The 19,503-nt window shown below is 35.6% G+C and overlaps 1 protein-coding gene across 1 annotated transcript in view; it reads right to left on the bottom strand.

Moving 5' to 3' along the window:
* Positions 1-19,503, bottom strand: part of TNFRSF19 (TNF receptor superfamily member 19) — a 40,479-nt gene that overhangs the window by 13,569 nt on the left and 7,407 nt on the right. Inside the window, exons 3-4 of the mRNA XM_062514667.1 lie at positions 16,979-17,157; positions 14,296-14,381 (exon numbers count right to left, since the gene is read on the bottom strand). Coding sequence (XP_062370651.1) covers positions 14,296-14,381; positions 16,979-17,157 — 265 coding nt within the window. The remainder of the gene's footprint in view (positions 1-14,295; positions 14,382-16,978; positions 17,158-19,503) is intronic.

Here is a 19,503-nt window from a genome sequence, read left to right as displayed (position 1 = left end):
TTTAGAATTTGGCCATACATCCCCAGCTCATTGTATTACTGCAGATATCATAAATGTGATTTACTGGAAAGATATTCCCTACAGTGTATCAGTGTGCATGCACATGCAAACTGCATTACAAATGAAGCAGCTGTGGCTTTGACATCAGAAATAACAATAGCTTATGTAAAGCAGTTATTAATTCACCACTTAAAACTGTGGGGATAAAGTCAAGTTATATAGAGCAAAAGTCTGCTATAGACAAGATCCTTGCTTCATTATATTACTTAATCTGTAGCATAAGTTCTCCCCTCTTTAACAGAAGTAATCAGGAATTAGCCACAGAACACAGAAGACATTCTGAAAAGTTATCTTTGAAAAGTCAAGCTCTGCAAGTGAGTTTCATCTGACCAAAGCAAAAATCTGCTTTGGAGGGAATCACCTGAACTTTCTCTACAGGGCATGGGGAGGGCTGGGGGGAGGTGTGGGTACGAGAAGGGCTCTTTTAGGGTGTAGTCTGATTTGTTTTAAACACCACCCTTGATCTCTCCACTGAATATAGAGTGTACTTCAGATCACCAGCTCACAGATGTAGCCATTATATATATTCATAGTCAAGAAGGTTGCATCCTATTCTGGTTTTGTCAAGAAACAATGAAGGGTTTTGAGGGCCTTTGACTTCCTCTGTTTCAGTTTGTTAACAGATGTTAAACATTTTACACCACTTCCATCGAAAGATAAAAGTCAGTCACAACTGCAAAATCTGTAACAACTTCTTTACAGTGGCAGAACCCCAGAAAAGTCCAGCAGTATTTAATACCTCACATTCTGCACAGGATACAAAATAGTGTGTAGCAAATAAAGTGAGACTTACAGAATTATAGGTTTTGCCTATCCTGTGCTTTAAATGAACAAAGGCCCAGGGGGAAATAATGTGCAGCAACATAAACAACTCTGTATTAGAGTAACTATACATGAGGAAATCTCATTATGGCTACAGGCCTCAGTTCTGGCATATTCTAACTCTAGCAAGTTCTCTTAGAATATGGACTTTGGTTCCTAAGAGACATTTTATCAAAAAGTAAGAAAAATGTTTTTTCTAAATTTGTTATTTGTGGGTTTTTTATTTAGCAGGAATGAAAATCTATACTCTAAAAAGTAATTTTCCTCCTTAAAATTAATTAAAAAGAAAAAAGAGTAAGATCAGGTTTTAGAGAGTCAGACACAATCATTCAATGTTGAATTGCAGTTTTCATCTAACCTGATATTGGTGAAATTCATAACTGTAGAAGTCTGATGGTTTGAAGACAAAGCCAGAGCTGGTCACTTTATGGTGTCTTTCTAAAGCAAAGCCAGGAACAGAATCTCCTGAGAAATTATTATTATGAAAAGGCTTGAAAGACAGCTTAGTGTTAGTCATTGAAGCTTACCTTATCTGGCTTGCTTGAACCCTTGAGGTACCTTATTTTCATCCCAGATTGGAAGTTTGGGCTGACAACTTCAGTGCTAAGCATTAAATTTTAGATGCCCAAATTAGCATGCATTAATTCCATCTTTAATTTCCACATGCAGACAGCATAACTATAAATCACATTCAGTAATAGGCACATAGAATCATACCACTGGACTGAAATGAAACTTTACTAAAACTGGTAGACGCAACCCTTTAGTTAAAAAAGCTCATGTTTTTAGGAAACAGTCACAGACTGTACCTCAAAGGCACATGTCACTGTCCAAAATAACATGTGAGATTTTTCTATGATCTTTGTAAAAAGAGGAATTTGGTAGTACACTGCCTTAGCGCAAGTGAACTGGTAAGAGTGAGAATGTGTGAGGTCTGTCACCCAAAAAAATTAAAGGCGAGCAAAGTAGAGGACAACAATTCAAAGAATACAAGTGAACTGTAGGAACATTAGGCCTTTATTCTATAAGGCTGCTCCCAGCTCATGAGGTGTTGGCTTATAATGAATCAGTACTGCTAAGGTCCTCAGCACACAGCTCTTGTTATAAGGCTATTGCATTTTATCCTACTTCCAATACATTCCAGTCCTCCAGGTAATTCCAGTCCTCTGGTGTGGTATTTCAGTGTTCTTTTGCTTGACAATGATTTTCTTAATAGAGAGTTGGCAGTATGGAAAGTTTGAGCCTAGATGGATTCCACATTTTCTACTGCATTTTCTTAAAACCAAGAAATTTAAGTGGAACACAGCAAAAGAATTTTGTAGCTTAGCAACTTAGAATCATAGAATCCTTAGAAGCTGAAAAAGACCTTTAAGATCATTGAGTCAATAAGTACCAGGTAGAATAAAGACCCCAACACACTACAGTGCACTTGTTTAGCAGTATTTTATATTCACATACCAGTCACATCTTAGACTCTGTACCTCAAGTCACAGCAGCCAGCATGGATTAATACCAGAGGTACCAAAACTCAGTGATTCTGAAATTATGTTAATGGAACCATTCCCTGTGTGATTATGAGAGTTAAATTTGAACTAGTATTTTCAGTCTAAATGCAGCTTTAAAGCATGTTATTAAACTGATATATTTAAAAGTCTAATGCTTCTGTAATTAGAAATTGTTATAAAGTACTGAAAAGCTGTAACCACTACTTATTTTTTTCAGATTACCCCTAAAAACAATAAAGCAAAAGTTTACTGAAAAGAAATCCCAACTTTACTGCAATGCATGCAGTCCTGGAATAATTGTGAATAACCTAATGGTCAAGTGAAATAAGAACCTTGCAAATCCCCACCATACAGAAAATAGATAATTGCTTATAGTCACTGCAAGCCTGGGCTGAAGGGCTACCCACATTAGTAAGTGCACATAAGGAAAAAAAACATAGGAAATAGTACTTATTCACTACAGGTCACAGATTAGCCCCTTCTCTGCAACTCAGGAATTTCAAGTTCACTTTAATCTAGTGTAATTGAGCTAACCAGCTCTTACATTAAAAAGTAATGATTAAGTTAAATTTCTTGCAGACTTTCTGTACCTAAAACAAACATGCAGCATGCCTCTGGCAAAGAAGGATACTAATTATAGGATTGACTCATAAGATGAAAGGTTACACAAGTTACTACTAGAAACTGAAATATGGTAAGCTGCTTTGAAAAAAACACATTGAAATTCTCATACTTTGCAGTTGAGAATTTAATGTTCTAACTGTACTTAACAATGTCAAGAAACAACACTAAATATGCTTGTAAAATGCTTGTTTGTATTTTACATGAACAAGATGGAAGTGAATACAGTGACTGCATCATTCCATAATAAGGATTTTTTTAATGTAATGAAGTGAGGTCTACAGTGAATTTTTATTACATGAAAACATGCAAAATTAGGTATTTTTCGTCATTCTTAGTTTTCTTTTGCTATATAAAACGTGGTTTTACAGTGAGTCTTTGAGGATTCATTGCTTGACTTCACTCTTAATGCAACAATTCATTCCCTAATTTAACAGGAATGATAAAATAAACAGATCTCCAAGGCTTCAGACATCTCTGGGGAAGAATATGCAAGCTCAAAACCAGTTTTGCATTTTCAGTTGCAGCTTTCACTGGGATTAGCAGAGAGACCTGCCAGTTGTGAGTAAGAACAAAGATACAAAATACGCCCTGTATGTTGTCATGAACTGATCTGATCCAACCTTTTGAGCCCCAGATGGGCACTGCTCATGTGAACTCCTATGATCAGCTGCATGAGCTTGTGAGGTGAATTCATGAAAGAAATTAAATTTGATTCAATTTATTTTAATAATCACATGTCAACATTCCTACTTCATTTTAAGATATATGCTTTCTATCATGTTATAGCAAGGAATGTATTTTCAAAGAACAGTGTGGAATAATGTGCTCTCTCTAAAATGCATTAATACATGCTTTAGTAGATAAAAATGGAGTACATAAAATTAGTGCAATTCTCATGCTGAAACTTGACAGCCAAGGCCTCTGTGCAGTTCATCTTGGTCAAACATCACATCAACTTAACCTACTTTAAATTTTACTGGATTATGACCATATATAGTATATATTTTATATTTTACATTTCTAGAGATTATGTACAAGTAGTGTAAAAAAGATTCTGTTCCTAATTTATTCTATGATTTCCATCAGTATTATGGAGATATTTATATTATATCTGCTCACTCTGAAATAATTTAATATTTATATTGCTGACACCTTACTAAGTAGGGATTGCTAATACTAATCTAGATTTTATATTAGAGTAGATGATTTTCCGAAAGTTTCAAACTTTAGTATTCAAATTTTTCTCTTTCCCCCCAATCAAAATAAATGGATAGCTTCAAAAGGTCCAGAAATTATAATTTTTTTTCTATTATTTTCTTTTCTGTACATTTTCTGCCATCAACAAATGTGGTAGGAGCTTATGCCACAACCTTCTCATCTCAGTATGTGCACTAATGTGGCTCTATCTTCACTACTGAATTATTTGTTTTTGTAAAATCTGAAAATTCTTTGTCTGATACTTCTGTTACTCTGTCAGCACAGACAGAAATTACTTGTCATGGTGAAAAGGGTTAAAAAGGGATAAATGACAACACTATGGATACACTGTGTTCCCCTAGGAAAGCAAACTGATAAAAACCCACAATTCTATTCTTATCATGCATCTTAAAAAGTTCACAATAACACTTAAATTTACAATTCTGAAATTATTTTTAGCAGTCGAAAAAGAAAACTGTTGCACCTATGGGCCACTGGCAACATTCACCATGCTTCAAATGCCTAATAGTTAAAAGCAATGGAAGGCAAATTCCCTGTTCTCAGAAATCTAGCCTTCCATGGCAAGGAAGGAAAAAGCAGTTTCCCCCAAAGTATACAAAACTGGCAGGAAGGAAAATTCTTGTAGAGATCCAGAAATTGGTGTGATGCAGGCATTAAAGAAATTATCTATGTCCTCAATATTAACCACCAAGTGCTCTGATAGGTGTTCAATCAACAAAGCCAACTCAGTTCTTAACTCAGAACTTAAAGAGAGTGATGTAGAATGACAGAAGATGTTTGACTGTGAGCAAGAAATCCTTTTATAACTCCAGCAATGTCTGTGGGAGACAGTCAGCACAGTGTGGGACACAAGCTCATCCAATTGTGGAAGAGAAAACCTTATGGCTGCATCCCACTTGTGTTACCTCACAAGTCTGCACAAAATAACAGCAGGAAAAGACTAGGAAAGGACTAGGCTTTTCCAATTTGGTGTTTTTCCTCTGTTGCAAGGGCTACAGCATTCCTTCATATATAAAAACTCTTCAGTAGGGAACTTTTTATGTATATTTTGATCCAGAAGAATGTATCACAATCTATCTCACAGCTCTAATTATGGAAATCTATGTGAAATCAATATAGCAAACCATGTTTTGTCAAAAGAGAAAACACATAATTACCACAGGTAATTAAAGGAAAGGTTTAACCATTTGCTTGGAAAATGACACACAGAAAAGGAGGATTCAAAGCAAGTTCTCTAAAGCCTCCAGAAAGAAAGGACCATCTTACTTTATCTTACTACTAAGATAAATACAGTAAAATCCAAATTTTGTTTAGCTTTGTACTTCTACTACGAACTCTGTTACTGAACCATACCGTGGTCTTGCATACTTCACAGAAAAGTTTACTTGTATATCAAGGATATTTTGTATTTTTACACAGAAAATATTTGCATTTCAGAAGTGTAAATAAATTAAAACCAAGGAAAGACAAGAAGACAATACATTTCTGAATTAAAAGGGGCTAAACCCACACCAATTAACACAACAGAATGTCTTCTAGTGTTTCTTTTGTGTAGATTTATTCCCTGATGTAGAGGATTGCTCGTAATAGTGCATGAAGCAATGCATTAAACCTTTGCAGAGCTTTTACAGTGTCATATTCAGCTTTATAAGTTTCCATTGGACGTTATCAACAGACCTCCTTTATGATATGCTGGTCAGTCTCAATGCATCTGATAATACAAAGGTAGTGACAACCAAAACAGAGGATTGCCCATTATTTGAGATTAAAGAGCAGAATAATTGAAAAAGAAAGTCTGACCCAGTCACCTGTACTTTACACACATAAAGCAGAAAGTAGGGAATGGAGTTGAGTTGATTAGTCAGACAATAATTTAAATGGAAATTCACTAATTTATAGCCTGAACTTTACTTCAAAAACACAACTCAAATTCTTGACCGTTTGAACAATTTCTATTCAAGAAAACAAGACTTACTGGTATACCTTTGTCAGGATATCCAAACAGGAAACACAGCAGATGTGCTTTTCCCCTCATTTTGAAAAGCTGTATGTAGTAAATTAGACTCTATTATTTAACCACGACTGGGTTGCAGTCAGAATGCAAAAATTATAAACAGTGTAATTATCTCAAAAAGCAATCTTAGAGCCATTGAGCTGTACTGCAATTTGCTAATTTGAGAAGGCATGAAACCAGGATCACAAATGGGCCCGGGCACAGCAACAGCTGGGCTCCATCCTCAGTGCTGGGAACCCATCCAGGGAACACAGGAGCACTCTTGTGATTCAAGAACCAGAGTAAAGACAGGGAGCCAACACACAGTCAGTACGCACAACAAGGGAAGGATTCTGGACTCAAAGAAGTCACCAAGGAAAGGACTCCCAGACATGATCCCAACCTGCTTTGCTGAGTTTGGCATCAGAAAGTACCATAGAACAGACTTCAGAGATGAGCAACAGAGCACTTAGCTCGTAGATCCTGATGGCTTCAGTGCCAGCTGCACACGAACTGCTCAGTGTGGCAAAAGGCTTTGGATGACCACTGAAGGGTACAGAAAAATCCGGAGGTGCCTCCTTAGATTCCAATTCCATTACCTCTTGGATCGGGTGGGATAGAGAAAGGGACCAGTATTTTCCATGTATACACCTGTTCAGAGCATCCTGCCCAGTCCAGGCACGTGTTCTTCCTTCCGGGGCAGTCGGGGCAAAACAGGTGAGTCACAAACCTTTTGGCCTAAACTAAAGCTGCAATGTGTCCAAGCCACCTGGACCCAGATTTAGTGGAATACTCCTGGAGACCAAAGGAAATGTAGGTCCCTTGGGCTTTTAAATGTTTGCACAGTTAGGTAGCTGCCAAGCAGGACAGTTGTTGATGCAATTTTGGAGTCAGAGTTAGGTAGCTGCCAAGCAGGACAGTTGTTGATGCAATTTTGGAGTCAGAATCCTGGGTCTATTTGGATATTTACACCCTACATACCTCTAGATACTTGACAGGGCTAACGTTACCAACACTAAGATATCCTTAAAGCGTTCACTACTAGCCTAGTTCTCTCAGTTTGCAGCTTGAACTGGGCTACTTGAAACACACTTAGTGAAATAAAATTTCACTGTGCAAAGAAATCCAAGTTAGACTTTAGGTATCAGGCACAAAATAAGGACCCTGCATATTGTCATTGTAAGAGCTTCAAAGAAGATCAAGAAATTTCAAACACTCATTACTTGAGATTACTGTGGACTTTCATAATAAAGCAGACAAGATACACTGAGCACTTCTGTTCTACAGAAGTTACTACCAAGCGAATCAATTCCTTGGAAGAGCCCTCACACCTACAGTTTTGCAGAATTAGGCTGTAATAGATGGGATTAGAAATCTTTCTGATAAAAAAATTTTCCCACTGCAAAAAATAAGCAGAATGGTAGAAAACATTTAAGGATAGTGCAACGAAGTGGGCAGGGGCTCAACAGTTTAAACTGATTGGATGCCCTGAGAGCTTCAGTTTCCAAATCTTGATTCCTTGGTAGTGTCTGGCTTACTTAACAGAAATTCTCTTGGGTTTGGGAGTTGCACCTCCTTGCAATGTCATTTCAATTCATAAGCTGAATTCTCCTCTATGGAAAACTTGTGATGTTTTTTGGTTTGTTTAGGCCTGGTTTTATTTTTTAATTTTTTTTTGAAGAGGAGTAGACAGGATAGTAGATAGGAATGAGGGAAATACTCTGTCCATTTCTGTCTACTAACCATAATATATATGTAGTGGTAACAAGCCTCATAACAAAGTCCTTCCATACATATAGGCATAGAAATGAGAGGTACATGCAAGGAAAGTTGATGAGAGTAAGCTGGGGAAGTTTTAGAACATGATTAAATTGCAATTTGAATTTTCTCTCCATTAAGTAACAGTTCAGAACTATTTTAACTAATTTTAGTAGTAATACCTCTGTTATTAAAATAAAGAAAAATATGCCCTCTCTCTTTCTGCAACTTTTTTTTAGAAGAGGAGCCCAACATATAAAGTAAATTCAGAACAGTAAGAGAAGAGCTGTTTGACTCTAAATTATACATGAAGCCAATCTCAATTATCAAGGACAGTGAACTGAAAGCATTTAGGTTTCCTAGGTTAACTCTATGATGAAAAATTGTAATCAAACTTTTTAAGACATTAACAGGAATTCTCATCTCTCTGAAACACCCTCTGGAATTTGTTTCAGACTTCCTGAAATTACTCTACCATCAGCTCACATATGAAAAATACCAGACTGACTTCCACATTTTTACAAAAGTCTACATTTTGCTTTTGAACTAATGGGAAGTCAATGTCTCTGTAATAAAACAGTATTGATATTGATAAAGTAATTATGCTATTATCTGTACTTAAATTAGCTGTCATTGCTTATGAATGTTGTGAAAGTTTTATACAATATTCCAGCTGCTTTCTATCACAGTGTTCAAAATGGCAAAGAGGATTATGGGAGATGCTGTTAGGTAACCTCAAATCAGAACAAATACTGAAATAAGAAGGAGATATATGTTGGAACATAACCAAATAATTAAGAATAATTTCACTTGCTATATACTTTCAGATGCCAGTTGCCTCATGTACATGTAAGCAGTCTTCCTTCAAAGGTTGCTTTGCGTTAGTAATACAAAGTTTACTGTACCAAGCAAACAAATACAATTAGAGAAAAACTTAATTGATGGAAAAACATTATCTGGAATCTGACAGCTTTAAAATCACAAAATTCTGTAAACCAAAAGAAGAAAGTGACACAAATAAATTAAAATTCCACTGTATAAACAGTGGAACTAATGTGGAATTGAATGTTATCCAAAAATTACTGTCAAGTTAAAAAGCTGTATTTATGTTTAATGCAATAATATAAAAAAGCTTCAGCAAAGCTGGGACAGTGGGACTATTTTTTTGTTTTACCACTAGTGAAAGTATTTTACAGAATACACGAGTAGCCAGCAAGCTTTCAGCTCCCCCCTAACAAAACAATGTAAGTTATAACCTTGCAGAGTGCAATTTCTAGCTTTCTGTCTTTGTTCTGATGTTTAGTCCTTGCATACCCCCAATACCCATTACACTCACATGAAAGTTTACAAAGTCACAGATCCTAATCTGATAAATGTAAATAAGTAGATTTATATGAAATCCTACTTCTCCTACACCATCTACTTTTAACACCAGATTTCGTCCCTTAAATAGTACTTTTCATTAGTGAAACAACATACCTTGTAGATTCGAAGAGTGACACTCAGCTCCAGAAAACACTTACATTTAGTTCTCAGAAAAAATAATAATGTAAACAATACATAAAGTAACTAATAAAAAAAATCTACACAAGAAAACTCTAAAGGAAGTTTTGTGATCAATCTTAGGTCATAGCTGCAGGTAAGACATAGATGCCTCATGAAAATGTAATGTTTTAACATTTAATGATCTTCTTTATGTATTTTTTTTTTCTCAACAAGTCTCTACTTTCATTCCTTATCTTAGTAAAAAACTGTTTATTTTCTAGTTTGAGACATTCGTTGTAATTGAAGTCAGTATGGTTCACGGGGAAAAAAGGTAGCAATTTTAGACCTGAGTGCCGGTTTATTTCAAATGCACATGATGTTACAATCAAACTGCAGATATGTCTACTGCTGTGACTTATTCAACAAACCATTTCTGCTTCATTGAAGCAAAGAATGTGCTTATTTCCTGGAACATGTAGAGGCTAGTTTCCCAAGCTCCACACAGAATGGCATCCCTCCCCCATCCTGTCACACCCCCCAGCTTCCCATGCTCCTTGATCTATGCCATGAAGACAAGCAGAAATAGTCCTGGAGAAGAAAGAATTAATTTGGCTGGACACCTGTGCAATTTTCCAAGGTATAAAAAATTAGCATTTTTATAAATGTAGCAGTGTGGTTACTAGAGGAGAAAAAAAAAAAAAAAAAAAAAAAGAGGACAAGTCTCTTCTTTTGGTGGCCATTTGGCTGTAAAATTTCCTCTTGTGCCTAAGTGCTAATTTTCTAATTTCCTTGATTCTCATAACTTATTCCAAATTAACTGTTTGAACAGCCAAATTCTACACTGAATTTACACACAAAAGGGGAACACCACTGATTTTAGATTGATACAGAAAGGAACAGGAAGTTCTAGGAACTATTTTTGTAATACCTCTCAAAAAAGTTTCGCATCACAGGCCCTTCTGCTTAGTAGAAAGCCTGTCTAGAAACTAAAGGATTCTTGTGACTCTGGAGCTTTTTTGCATTTCGAATTGAACAATACAAAAGGAACCACTTGTAAGAGCAGCTGACATAACAATTCTCTTGCTTCGATTTTAATCTACCATCTTCTTATGACTGAAAGAAGATTAGTATAGTTTCTAATGATGGGGGGTTTTTTGTTTATTTGCTAAGACAGACTAGGTGAAAACATAATGGTTGTTCCAAGAAAGCAATGGTATCTTCGGAAAACCTGCTCATTACCTGAACCATTCCCACATCTCTCCTTACCTTGTGCCACCACAAGTGTTTTGAGGTCAACGAGCTCATGAGATTTAAAAAGAACCTTAAGAAGGGAGTTATTTTAATTCTTTTTCTATCACACACAGATTCATAATCTATCTTACTGAGCAGCTTCAGGAACAGTTTAAGCATAACCATGGGGAAAGCACAACAGTGGCCTGAGCAGACAGCAGACTGAACTCTGCACATCTAATTTGGTACTAAGAAACAAGAATCACTGAACCATATCAACATTACTGTTTCAACACTTTTGGACAGTGTATATTACCTTCTATTACAGAATTTACATCTTTGATAAGTTCTAATTCTGCTCTAATTACCAGTACAAAGAATTCATATTCTGTCATTCAGATGAGAAAAAAAAAGTCTTCAGTTTACAAAGTGAGCATAAATCACAATTTTAAAAACATGCTTTCATTTCTAATGTTTAGATGCTGACCCTATACATAAGATTGGTATTTGCAGTTTATTTACTTGAACTAATTAAAATATAACTATATCATTGTGTATTTAATTTTCTGACATTTTAAAAACACACATAAGTCATTGTGTCCCCCTTTAAAGTTTGCATAAAGGTGATAGCCATTCTCCTGGCCTCTAATACTCTCTTTACTTGTTCATTATAGAATCCTTTCAACTTTGCCTCTAGCAATTCACAAACTCATTTTTTCGTGAGTAAATATTTAAACCAGATCTGTTTTAAAATGTCTACAGAAAGGAGATAAAAGCAAGTATTTAGATTTATAGCTAACTGGGTAATAATCAACTGCTACTAGAAAGAATTTGATCCATGTCTCAGCTTTAACATGTAGTCCAGGTAGGGGGCTGTGAGCCTTTGTGCCCTTATGGTAATGTTCTTAAGCAAACAAAAGATTGCCACACACCTTGGAGGACAATTAATTCATTGAAACAGGACATTTAAACTTTTCCTTTTCATCTGTAACGTAAAAGCTAGCTGCACTAATATTTGACTTTCTGTTTCAGTGGAAAGAGAGAGGATAAGAAAGGCAGAGAATCAGAACCTAGTCCTCTGATCACTGAGAGCTTAATGGTCTGTCTCCATTTAGCTTCAAGTAATGCAGTCTTAACTGTAAAAATGTATCCATTATTGAAATAGACCACTAACATTTTCAGCATTACATGGAAAAGGTTCCACACACCATTATTTATGTATCCTTACAGAATCATGTTTTTTACTTTCCCCCTATATGATGCTAAGTAAAACTGAAAGGTACTTCAGTTCATTTAGCTACTGTTCAGGAAAACCTTCCTAGGCTGCTTGAGGAAGGCATGTATATTTTCCAAAACTGAGGCAGCTGCTGCTAGAACCTGAAGAACCAACACACAAATTCTGAACAAAATCCTTCTGAAAACCACAGTGACATATGGCAATCATACTTCAGGGTAGGATTTCTGGTTTTTAGGATTTTAATGGGCAGTTAGTATGCAAATAGTAATCATTTTAATGACTTCAAACCTTTTAGTATTGCTTCTGTAAAAGCTAGATATAATTCCCAATTCTCACAACTTTGCTGTTACCACTTCTGTTACTTAACCAAAGGTGTTGTGCCAGCCATGAGACTAGGGAAAAAGAAGTCTCTAATCTGAATTTCCCACTGCAGCTTGTGCCAGACAAAATGCTCTTTTCCACGGGGTTGCCTGTTGTCCACTTAAAATGAGTAATAGCTTCCTAATGGGTCAATTTAGGATCCAAGCTTTAGGCTCAATTACAAAAGCCAAATCACTATAAACTAAACAATCTGAGTTATTTCAGAAGACTTGGCAACTGTTCTTTCATCACCTTTTCAAAATAGTATGTGACTCTGAAAAATATGAAGCACACAAATTGCTAATTACAGTCAAAGCTAAATGATAAGGGAGATAATTGCTTCTTCCCGGTCTTCAATTATGCTAGAGAACAAAATTCATTTTTGAAGAGCATAATTTCTTGGAAGGGAGCAAACAAGAAAAGAGAAAAAAAAAATAAAATGAATTAATGAGTTAGAGAGCCTGCATTAGAATAACATTGTTGCACTTTGCATTTCACTAACTTCTGTTTCTGCAGATAAAAAAGGAGCAAAAACAGAATAAAGAGATAATATGGAATTTGCTCACTTGAAGGAGTTAAAATACATGTATGTATGAAATGGCCTGTCTGTGTTCATACTCTGTCCAGAAATAAATTCTGCAACTTATTGAATTTAAGTGATTTATTTCAGTAAGATGAGATCAGCATTTCATTCTTGGCATCAAACCCAACACTGTTTGATATGAAGAACATTCTTTTTAAACACTCTAAGATATTATCTAGACTACAAGAAAAGTTTAACGTTTCTGAATTTACTTTCTAGGCTTATGTTATACATGGGCATAAGTTACTGCTGCAAACATTAGAACTTATTTGACTTGTTCTCTGAATTAATGGCTTTGAATGTTGCAATCCTTAAACGTAAAAGGTTTTATAAATGTGGAAAATGTTTGAAAATCTGGTTTTATAAGTTTATTACCCAAAAGGCACTAAAACTAGGATGGAAAGAAAAGAAGAAAGTTTGGTTTATTTGAAAAAAGACTATCTAAGCAATATACAAAATGCTGAAGAAGACGAATGATTTCATTGAAGCTAACACAACATAAAACTATTGAAAAGTATGGGTTTAATGCACAATAGTATACTCTTGGTTCTATTTTAATTTTACACAACAAAAAAAGGGTATTTATAAGAAACAGTCTGCATTTACTAAAGCAGCACAAAGTATTTTAGGAACCTAACTATTTATTCTTTCTATAAACAAATGTTTCTGTTTAAACTGAGGGAAAAATCTCCAAAAACATAACTTCACAGTTACAGAAACAAACAAGTAAACCCAAGATTTTCCACATAATTATCTTGAATCATATGTATTTTTCATTTTATAAAATAGACAGCAGTAAATACAAAAATAATAGTTCATTCTTTTAATTGAAGAAAAAACGTGATGTAACTACCAACAGTTTCAGAAGAAGTGGTTACAAGGCTTCTGCTACAGAATAAAGAGGTACTCTCCTTTGGAAGCGATTCTAATTCTCTCATTGGAAAAAAAAAACAACAAACAAATTATCTATTTCCTTTTAACAGTATATAGGAATATCAAGTTATTATCCATATTGGTCTCCCTCACTGTAACCTTAGTATAAAAGGTATTTTTAAAGCTATCAACAAATACCTTTTTGGGTGTCAGGAAAATATACTATCCTATCTGACAGTTGGCAGAAGGTCTAGGAATATTACCTTTCTTTCGGCATTAACACAGAAATTAAAAGATTATAAGACTAATTTAGAAGTGGAGTCAAGACTCCCTGACCATGTGGTGTGACAGGAATGTTTATCCTCAAGGGTCTGGCTATTTGTGGGAACTTTTCAAGGACAGTACTGGACCTGCTAAAATGTATAAACAAAATAATTTACGGACTAGAAAATGAGTTTTAAAAAGAGTTTGTAACTATGAGTGTAATTTTTTTCCCCCAAGCTTTAAAGTTAAAAGAGACAACACCTAAAGGAAATCCAGCACTTACAGTGAGGCTCATAGGGAGGAGGAGGATCACCACAAGGAACACATTCCATGTCTTGAAAGCCTCCAAGCTTAGTCTTCCTATAAAATCTAGAAGATAGAAGAATGTGAAAAAATGGTTAATCAAAGCCAGTTATTACTACTTACTAAACTAATCAGGTGTTTCAACAAAATCTTCTCTAATTGCAAGTTTTGTCAATATGTATCTCAATGCAAACAATCAGGAAATAGAAGGAAAAAAGTAAACAAAAGTACAGTAGCTACTAATTAATAGTACAAGATAGATCTAAAACTGAGGAAAACTTCTAGATCTGTTAGTCCAAATGCATAGTCACTACAGTCTTGTATTCCCAGAAGAAACGAACAGTTCTGGAGTTTTTAGACAGAAATCAATAACTCATTTTCCACACAGATCACAACATACATGACATGCATTAAGAACTTACCTTATGCAAACTTAATTACGTGTCTAAAAAATAAAAGTGAAGTGATTGATCTATATATTACAAGGTAGTTATTACCTCCAAAATATATATAACAGGCTGGAGATCAGTGACATTTTACCCTTCAAGAGCTTTATTACTGAGCTTATGTTTGAAGAATGTACTGACTACAGTGACTGGCAAAACCCTACATTCCCAATCAGGGAACAAGAGTAGCACCAAAGGAAAAACCAGAACTTCAGAATGCTGTATTTCAAATTTTTATGTATGACATCCTCTAAAGAACTTACCTACAGCTCCTAATCAAGTAGGTCTGTCTGTCTTTCAACCATTCATTAGTACTAAGAATCAGCAGCAGTGGCCTGTTCAAGATGAGTACATGAATTGTTTTCCGTAGTGGTAGTGGCACGTTCAATAAAACGTACTAACACTACTTATATTCCTAGCACTGCAAATGCCATTAAAGTATGAAGCTTTTATCAGCTAAAACAAACAGCTTTCCAACTGCTCAAGAAACTCATGCCTTAACCATGTGAACAGAAACAGATCCATAGGCTGCAAGACTGAAGGGGTCACTGTGATCATTCACTCTGAACAAAATGTGTTAATATTTGATTTTAGCTGACATGCTCACTGTAGTGTTTTGAAGCTGAACAATAGAGAATGGCATGTTGGAAACCCACACAACAGAAATAAGTAATACTGCTGAGAAGTAAAACATGAGCTAAACTATTTGGTTTGGTAGCTGTATCCTCCATTCGCTTGGGCAACAACTAAACTGAAGGACATGAGTGGTGATGTGTTCTACCGCTCTGCTTCCCAAAACATCCAGACCAGATGTCCCATGACTACCTTTGTCATGGCCATGGCTCCCTCCCTCCTCCTATGTCCAGCTTTGCTGCCAGAAAACTCAGGTTGTGGAAGCAGCTCTCATTTTAAAACTTACTCAGCACACCTATCTAGGATGCATTCTAGACCAGAATACTGAGAAGCATTCCCAGGTCCTCTGGTTTAGCTTTACCCTTAATTCATGTCGTACTGTGGCTTGTTTTTTATTCCTTTCTCATCTTCAAAAATTCAGCTTATATTGTTTACAGAAGAAGAAAATCATCTCCCTGCTGACACCAAGTAAGCCCTACAACACATATATATTAATATGCCATAAGAGCATAAATCAATTCACCACATAGCTGCAAGCAGTATCAAAAGTGGTTGTGAGTAATATCTGTAATGCCTGGGGCTGCATCTTCTTGTACAGCGACTTAAGCTAAGATTAGTTAACAAGCCTTTACTAAGTGCTTTTAAACGAAGAGATTTCTCCTCCGCCTTGAGAAGGAATAATGGCAGAAGCTTCAACAGTGTTCAGGTATTTGATAGTTGGTATTAAAAAACAAAAAAACTCAGCTGAAATATAGATACTAAACAAATGCATGAACTGTTAAGCATATCTGAAGACATACTCTGAAAATACAAAGGCTGTTACAATTGCAAATCAGTTCTCGTACGCTACTCCTATTAGTTAAATTACCAATTCCAAAAAGCAACAAAAATACCTATGTACAAATTCATGGCAGGTGTTTATAATATTGGAACTTGGAAGCAATGTAAAGAACAGCCTTTTAGAGATCTTAAGATTTAATACTACAAACAGATAAAATTAGCAACAGAGGTTTGGGATGACAGGACAAAAATCTAGGAACTGCTCTTGATTTATAAAAGCAGTTTCAGCAAACAATTCCTTCAGATTAATTTATGATTCTCAGCCAGGATCATGCTTCATGAATTTTTAAAGAAAGGTGAAGGAAATTTCAGACAGTAAACCACAGCCACTGCTTTTGACCTAAGAACATATGTGCATGAGAATTATTAGGCATCAACCTAAGGAGGGGAAAAAAATACAAACAAATAATGTGATCACTTTTGAAGAAGGTAGCTGTGTATGTTTCCAAATGTTTAATTCTTTAAAACAATGAACTAAGTTACCAGTAACATTGATTGAGGTATTTTGCTCAGGTGCTCTACTCTCACAGACCATGTAGGTAATTATAAAACCATTTTTGTGGGTAATGACTACAGCAATTCAGAAATTATGTGCTCAGATAATACTGTAAGGCTAAGAATAGAACATAGGACTTTCATGCATACACAAAGGGTACCAACATTTATCCAGAAAACATGAACAAGCAATTCTAATGTAAATTAGGTTAGAATTTGTTCAAGTCTCATCTTCAGAAATGATCTTACCCTGGTAAACAGTCCCCACATAGTGCATTGCTGGTGGCAGAACAGTTGGCCTTCTGAAAGCGGTTAACCAATGCACAATCCAGACAAGGCTTGCACTTCTGAAAGCCCCAGTCTTCCTTGAATCTGTTTGGCCTGCACGTCATGCACTGTGCATCCTCCCCATATCCAAAGCCGCATTCCTGTAGGGATTAACAAGCAATAGCAAGCTATTCACTCACTGAAAGCATGAACAAGAAGCAAATGCTGGGATGAAATGAAGACCTAGTGTAATTATTACTGAGAGTAGGTCTTTCTCTAGACAAAAGCCATCCTTTCAGCAAGTTCAAATGTGTCTTCCACTGCTAATAATCTCCCTTACTTCTATAAGTAATACTTAGTCATCCACTTTATTCATGCAACCACTGTGCATTTGAATGATAAAGGGCTTCAAGGACTCCCACAGTTTCATTATTACTAGCTTATGGTAGAATTATTGAGCTGTCTGTTTTTTAATTAGGTCAGTCATGTGAAAGCGAAGAAACTGGGACAAGTGAAGTATAAAGGCACTTACTCAGTTACAAAAACAGCAAAGAAGCACTTTGATATTAAGGTTCATAGCTAAGGTGAACAAAGTTAATTATCGAAGAGAGTGCACCGATCTTCAAAAGCTTAGGACTTCTGTTACCAAATAAACCAGAGCTGGTTATGACCATCAGCTAGGCGTGAAATGTTGCTTAGCCACTAAGAATCTCAACAACTCAACCCACTGCAGTTCTAACAGTTCTCAAACTGTTGGAAAAGTTTGATAGATCTGCAGATTACAGGGAGGCACAAAATTTTACTCTACAAGCTATACTGTTATGGTTGGTTATTTCTGCCAAATTAAGCAGTTCAAAAGCATTATTTCCATTCATTTGCAAAAGGACACCTAGTACAGTGGACAAGATGCAAAGATAAACACCTAGCCACGTGTAATAGTTTGGGGACTGAATCCTATGAACTGATTACCAAGAGCTATCAATCAACTTCTTAGGAATTATCAAGTTACTAGAAGTTGCTATTCCCTCTTATCGTCCAAATATCCTATCAATTTTGTTTGGTACTTTGAAGTTCAGTTTGACACATTAGTGATACACCACAAGACCACAAGAGGAAAACAACAAACTGCCAGAAAGAACTTACAAGGAATGGCACAATATGGGGACCTTGCTCTCCAGTATGTATTTTCTGTGGAAAAATAGGGCATCTTCCCAGTGGGAAAGCTGCAGGAAATCTTCAACTAGGGCAACTTCAGAGAATGTTTCCACCAGTATGATGCACATAAACAACTTTTTCCAAAGTCACCAACCTAACCAAATCTGCTGCAATAAAAAAGCTTTTAAACTTCAGAAACACACTCAGATTCTCCAAGATCTAACGCACTTGGATTCTCCAAAGCTTTGTGCTGAGAAAGCATCTATGGGACATGCTCTGTAATCAAGCTGGCCAATACGCATTTTATAGTGCCTCTAACCTACAACGATAAAGTAACAATAACTTGAGATGCATTTTACAGGACATTCTAAGAATTTTTAATTTTCCTTTATATTAAGAATAAACTTTCCTCTGAAGAAAAAGCCCTCAAGTATGCAGAAAATGAACAATTTGTGAAAGCAACTACAAAAATAGTCTTCTTCCTCTGTCTCTAGAACCGTGAACTTAATAATTTTTGGTTTCTTTTGCTTTCTTTTAGCTGAAATGTAGTTTATTATTACTGAGCATTTTTCAGATCAAGGAACAGATAGGCAAATCATTGCAGTTAGTAACAACAGTACAAAATATCCTACAGTTTTATGCACTGCACAGCATGGTCCTCCTGTAATATACTGGGACCATATTAAAGCTGGTAGGTTAAAAAGTCTTAAAAAAATAGAAAAGCATTTATTTTCTTTTATTACTTTCTTCAGATGTAGAAGATTTTGTACCATTTTTTTCCAAATTGATAAGTTTCTACCAGGAATCAATGCCAAAGCCATGTCAGTTGTAGCTGTATCTTCCTTCATTAATTTTTACACTCCATTTCATTTATGTAATTGTAAGACTGTATACAAAGCTACATGATTACCACCAGAGACTGGAACCAGACTAACTTGTGCTAGATTTTGCTCTCCCTAAATCTAAATAAACTTTTTCATTGAATATCATTAATCTTTAACATATTCTTTCTAAATACCTACTCCTTCTAGTTAGCTTCTCCAAATAGAAGTGTTACAGAATATATTATATAACTCAGTTTAACCATATATATTCAGATCTTTTGATAAATCACTTGGAATCAGTCCCTCCCAAGTCCTATCACACTTTCAAATATAAGGCTTGAATTAGCTTAATTATAAGTTTTCCTTTCCAGACTACCTTTGAAGCTTTGGATCAAAAAAAACCAAGCAGGAAATAAAAGTTAGAGTTAAATGTTTTCACTCACTAGATCAGATCTGCTTTGCTATAGCTGGATGTATGGACACATCCTAGTGATCCTTTGCATCAAGGAATGGTTTACTTTAAAGCTA

This window comes from Cinclus cinclus, chromosome 2 (assembly GCF_963662255.1).
Source record: "Cinclus cinclus chromosome 2, bCinCin1.1, whole genome shotgun sequence".
Lineage (NCBI taxonomy): Eukaryota > Metazoa > Chordata > Aves > Passeriformes > Cinclidae > Cinclus > Cinclus cinclus.
The sequence above is the reverse complement of the archived record's forward strand: the minus strand, read 5'-3'. Positions and strand labels throughout refer to the sequence as shown.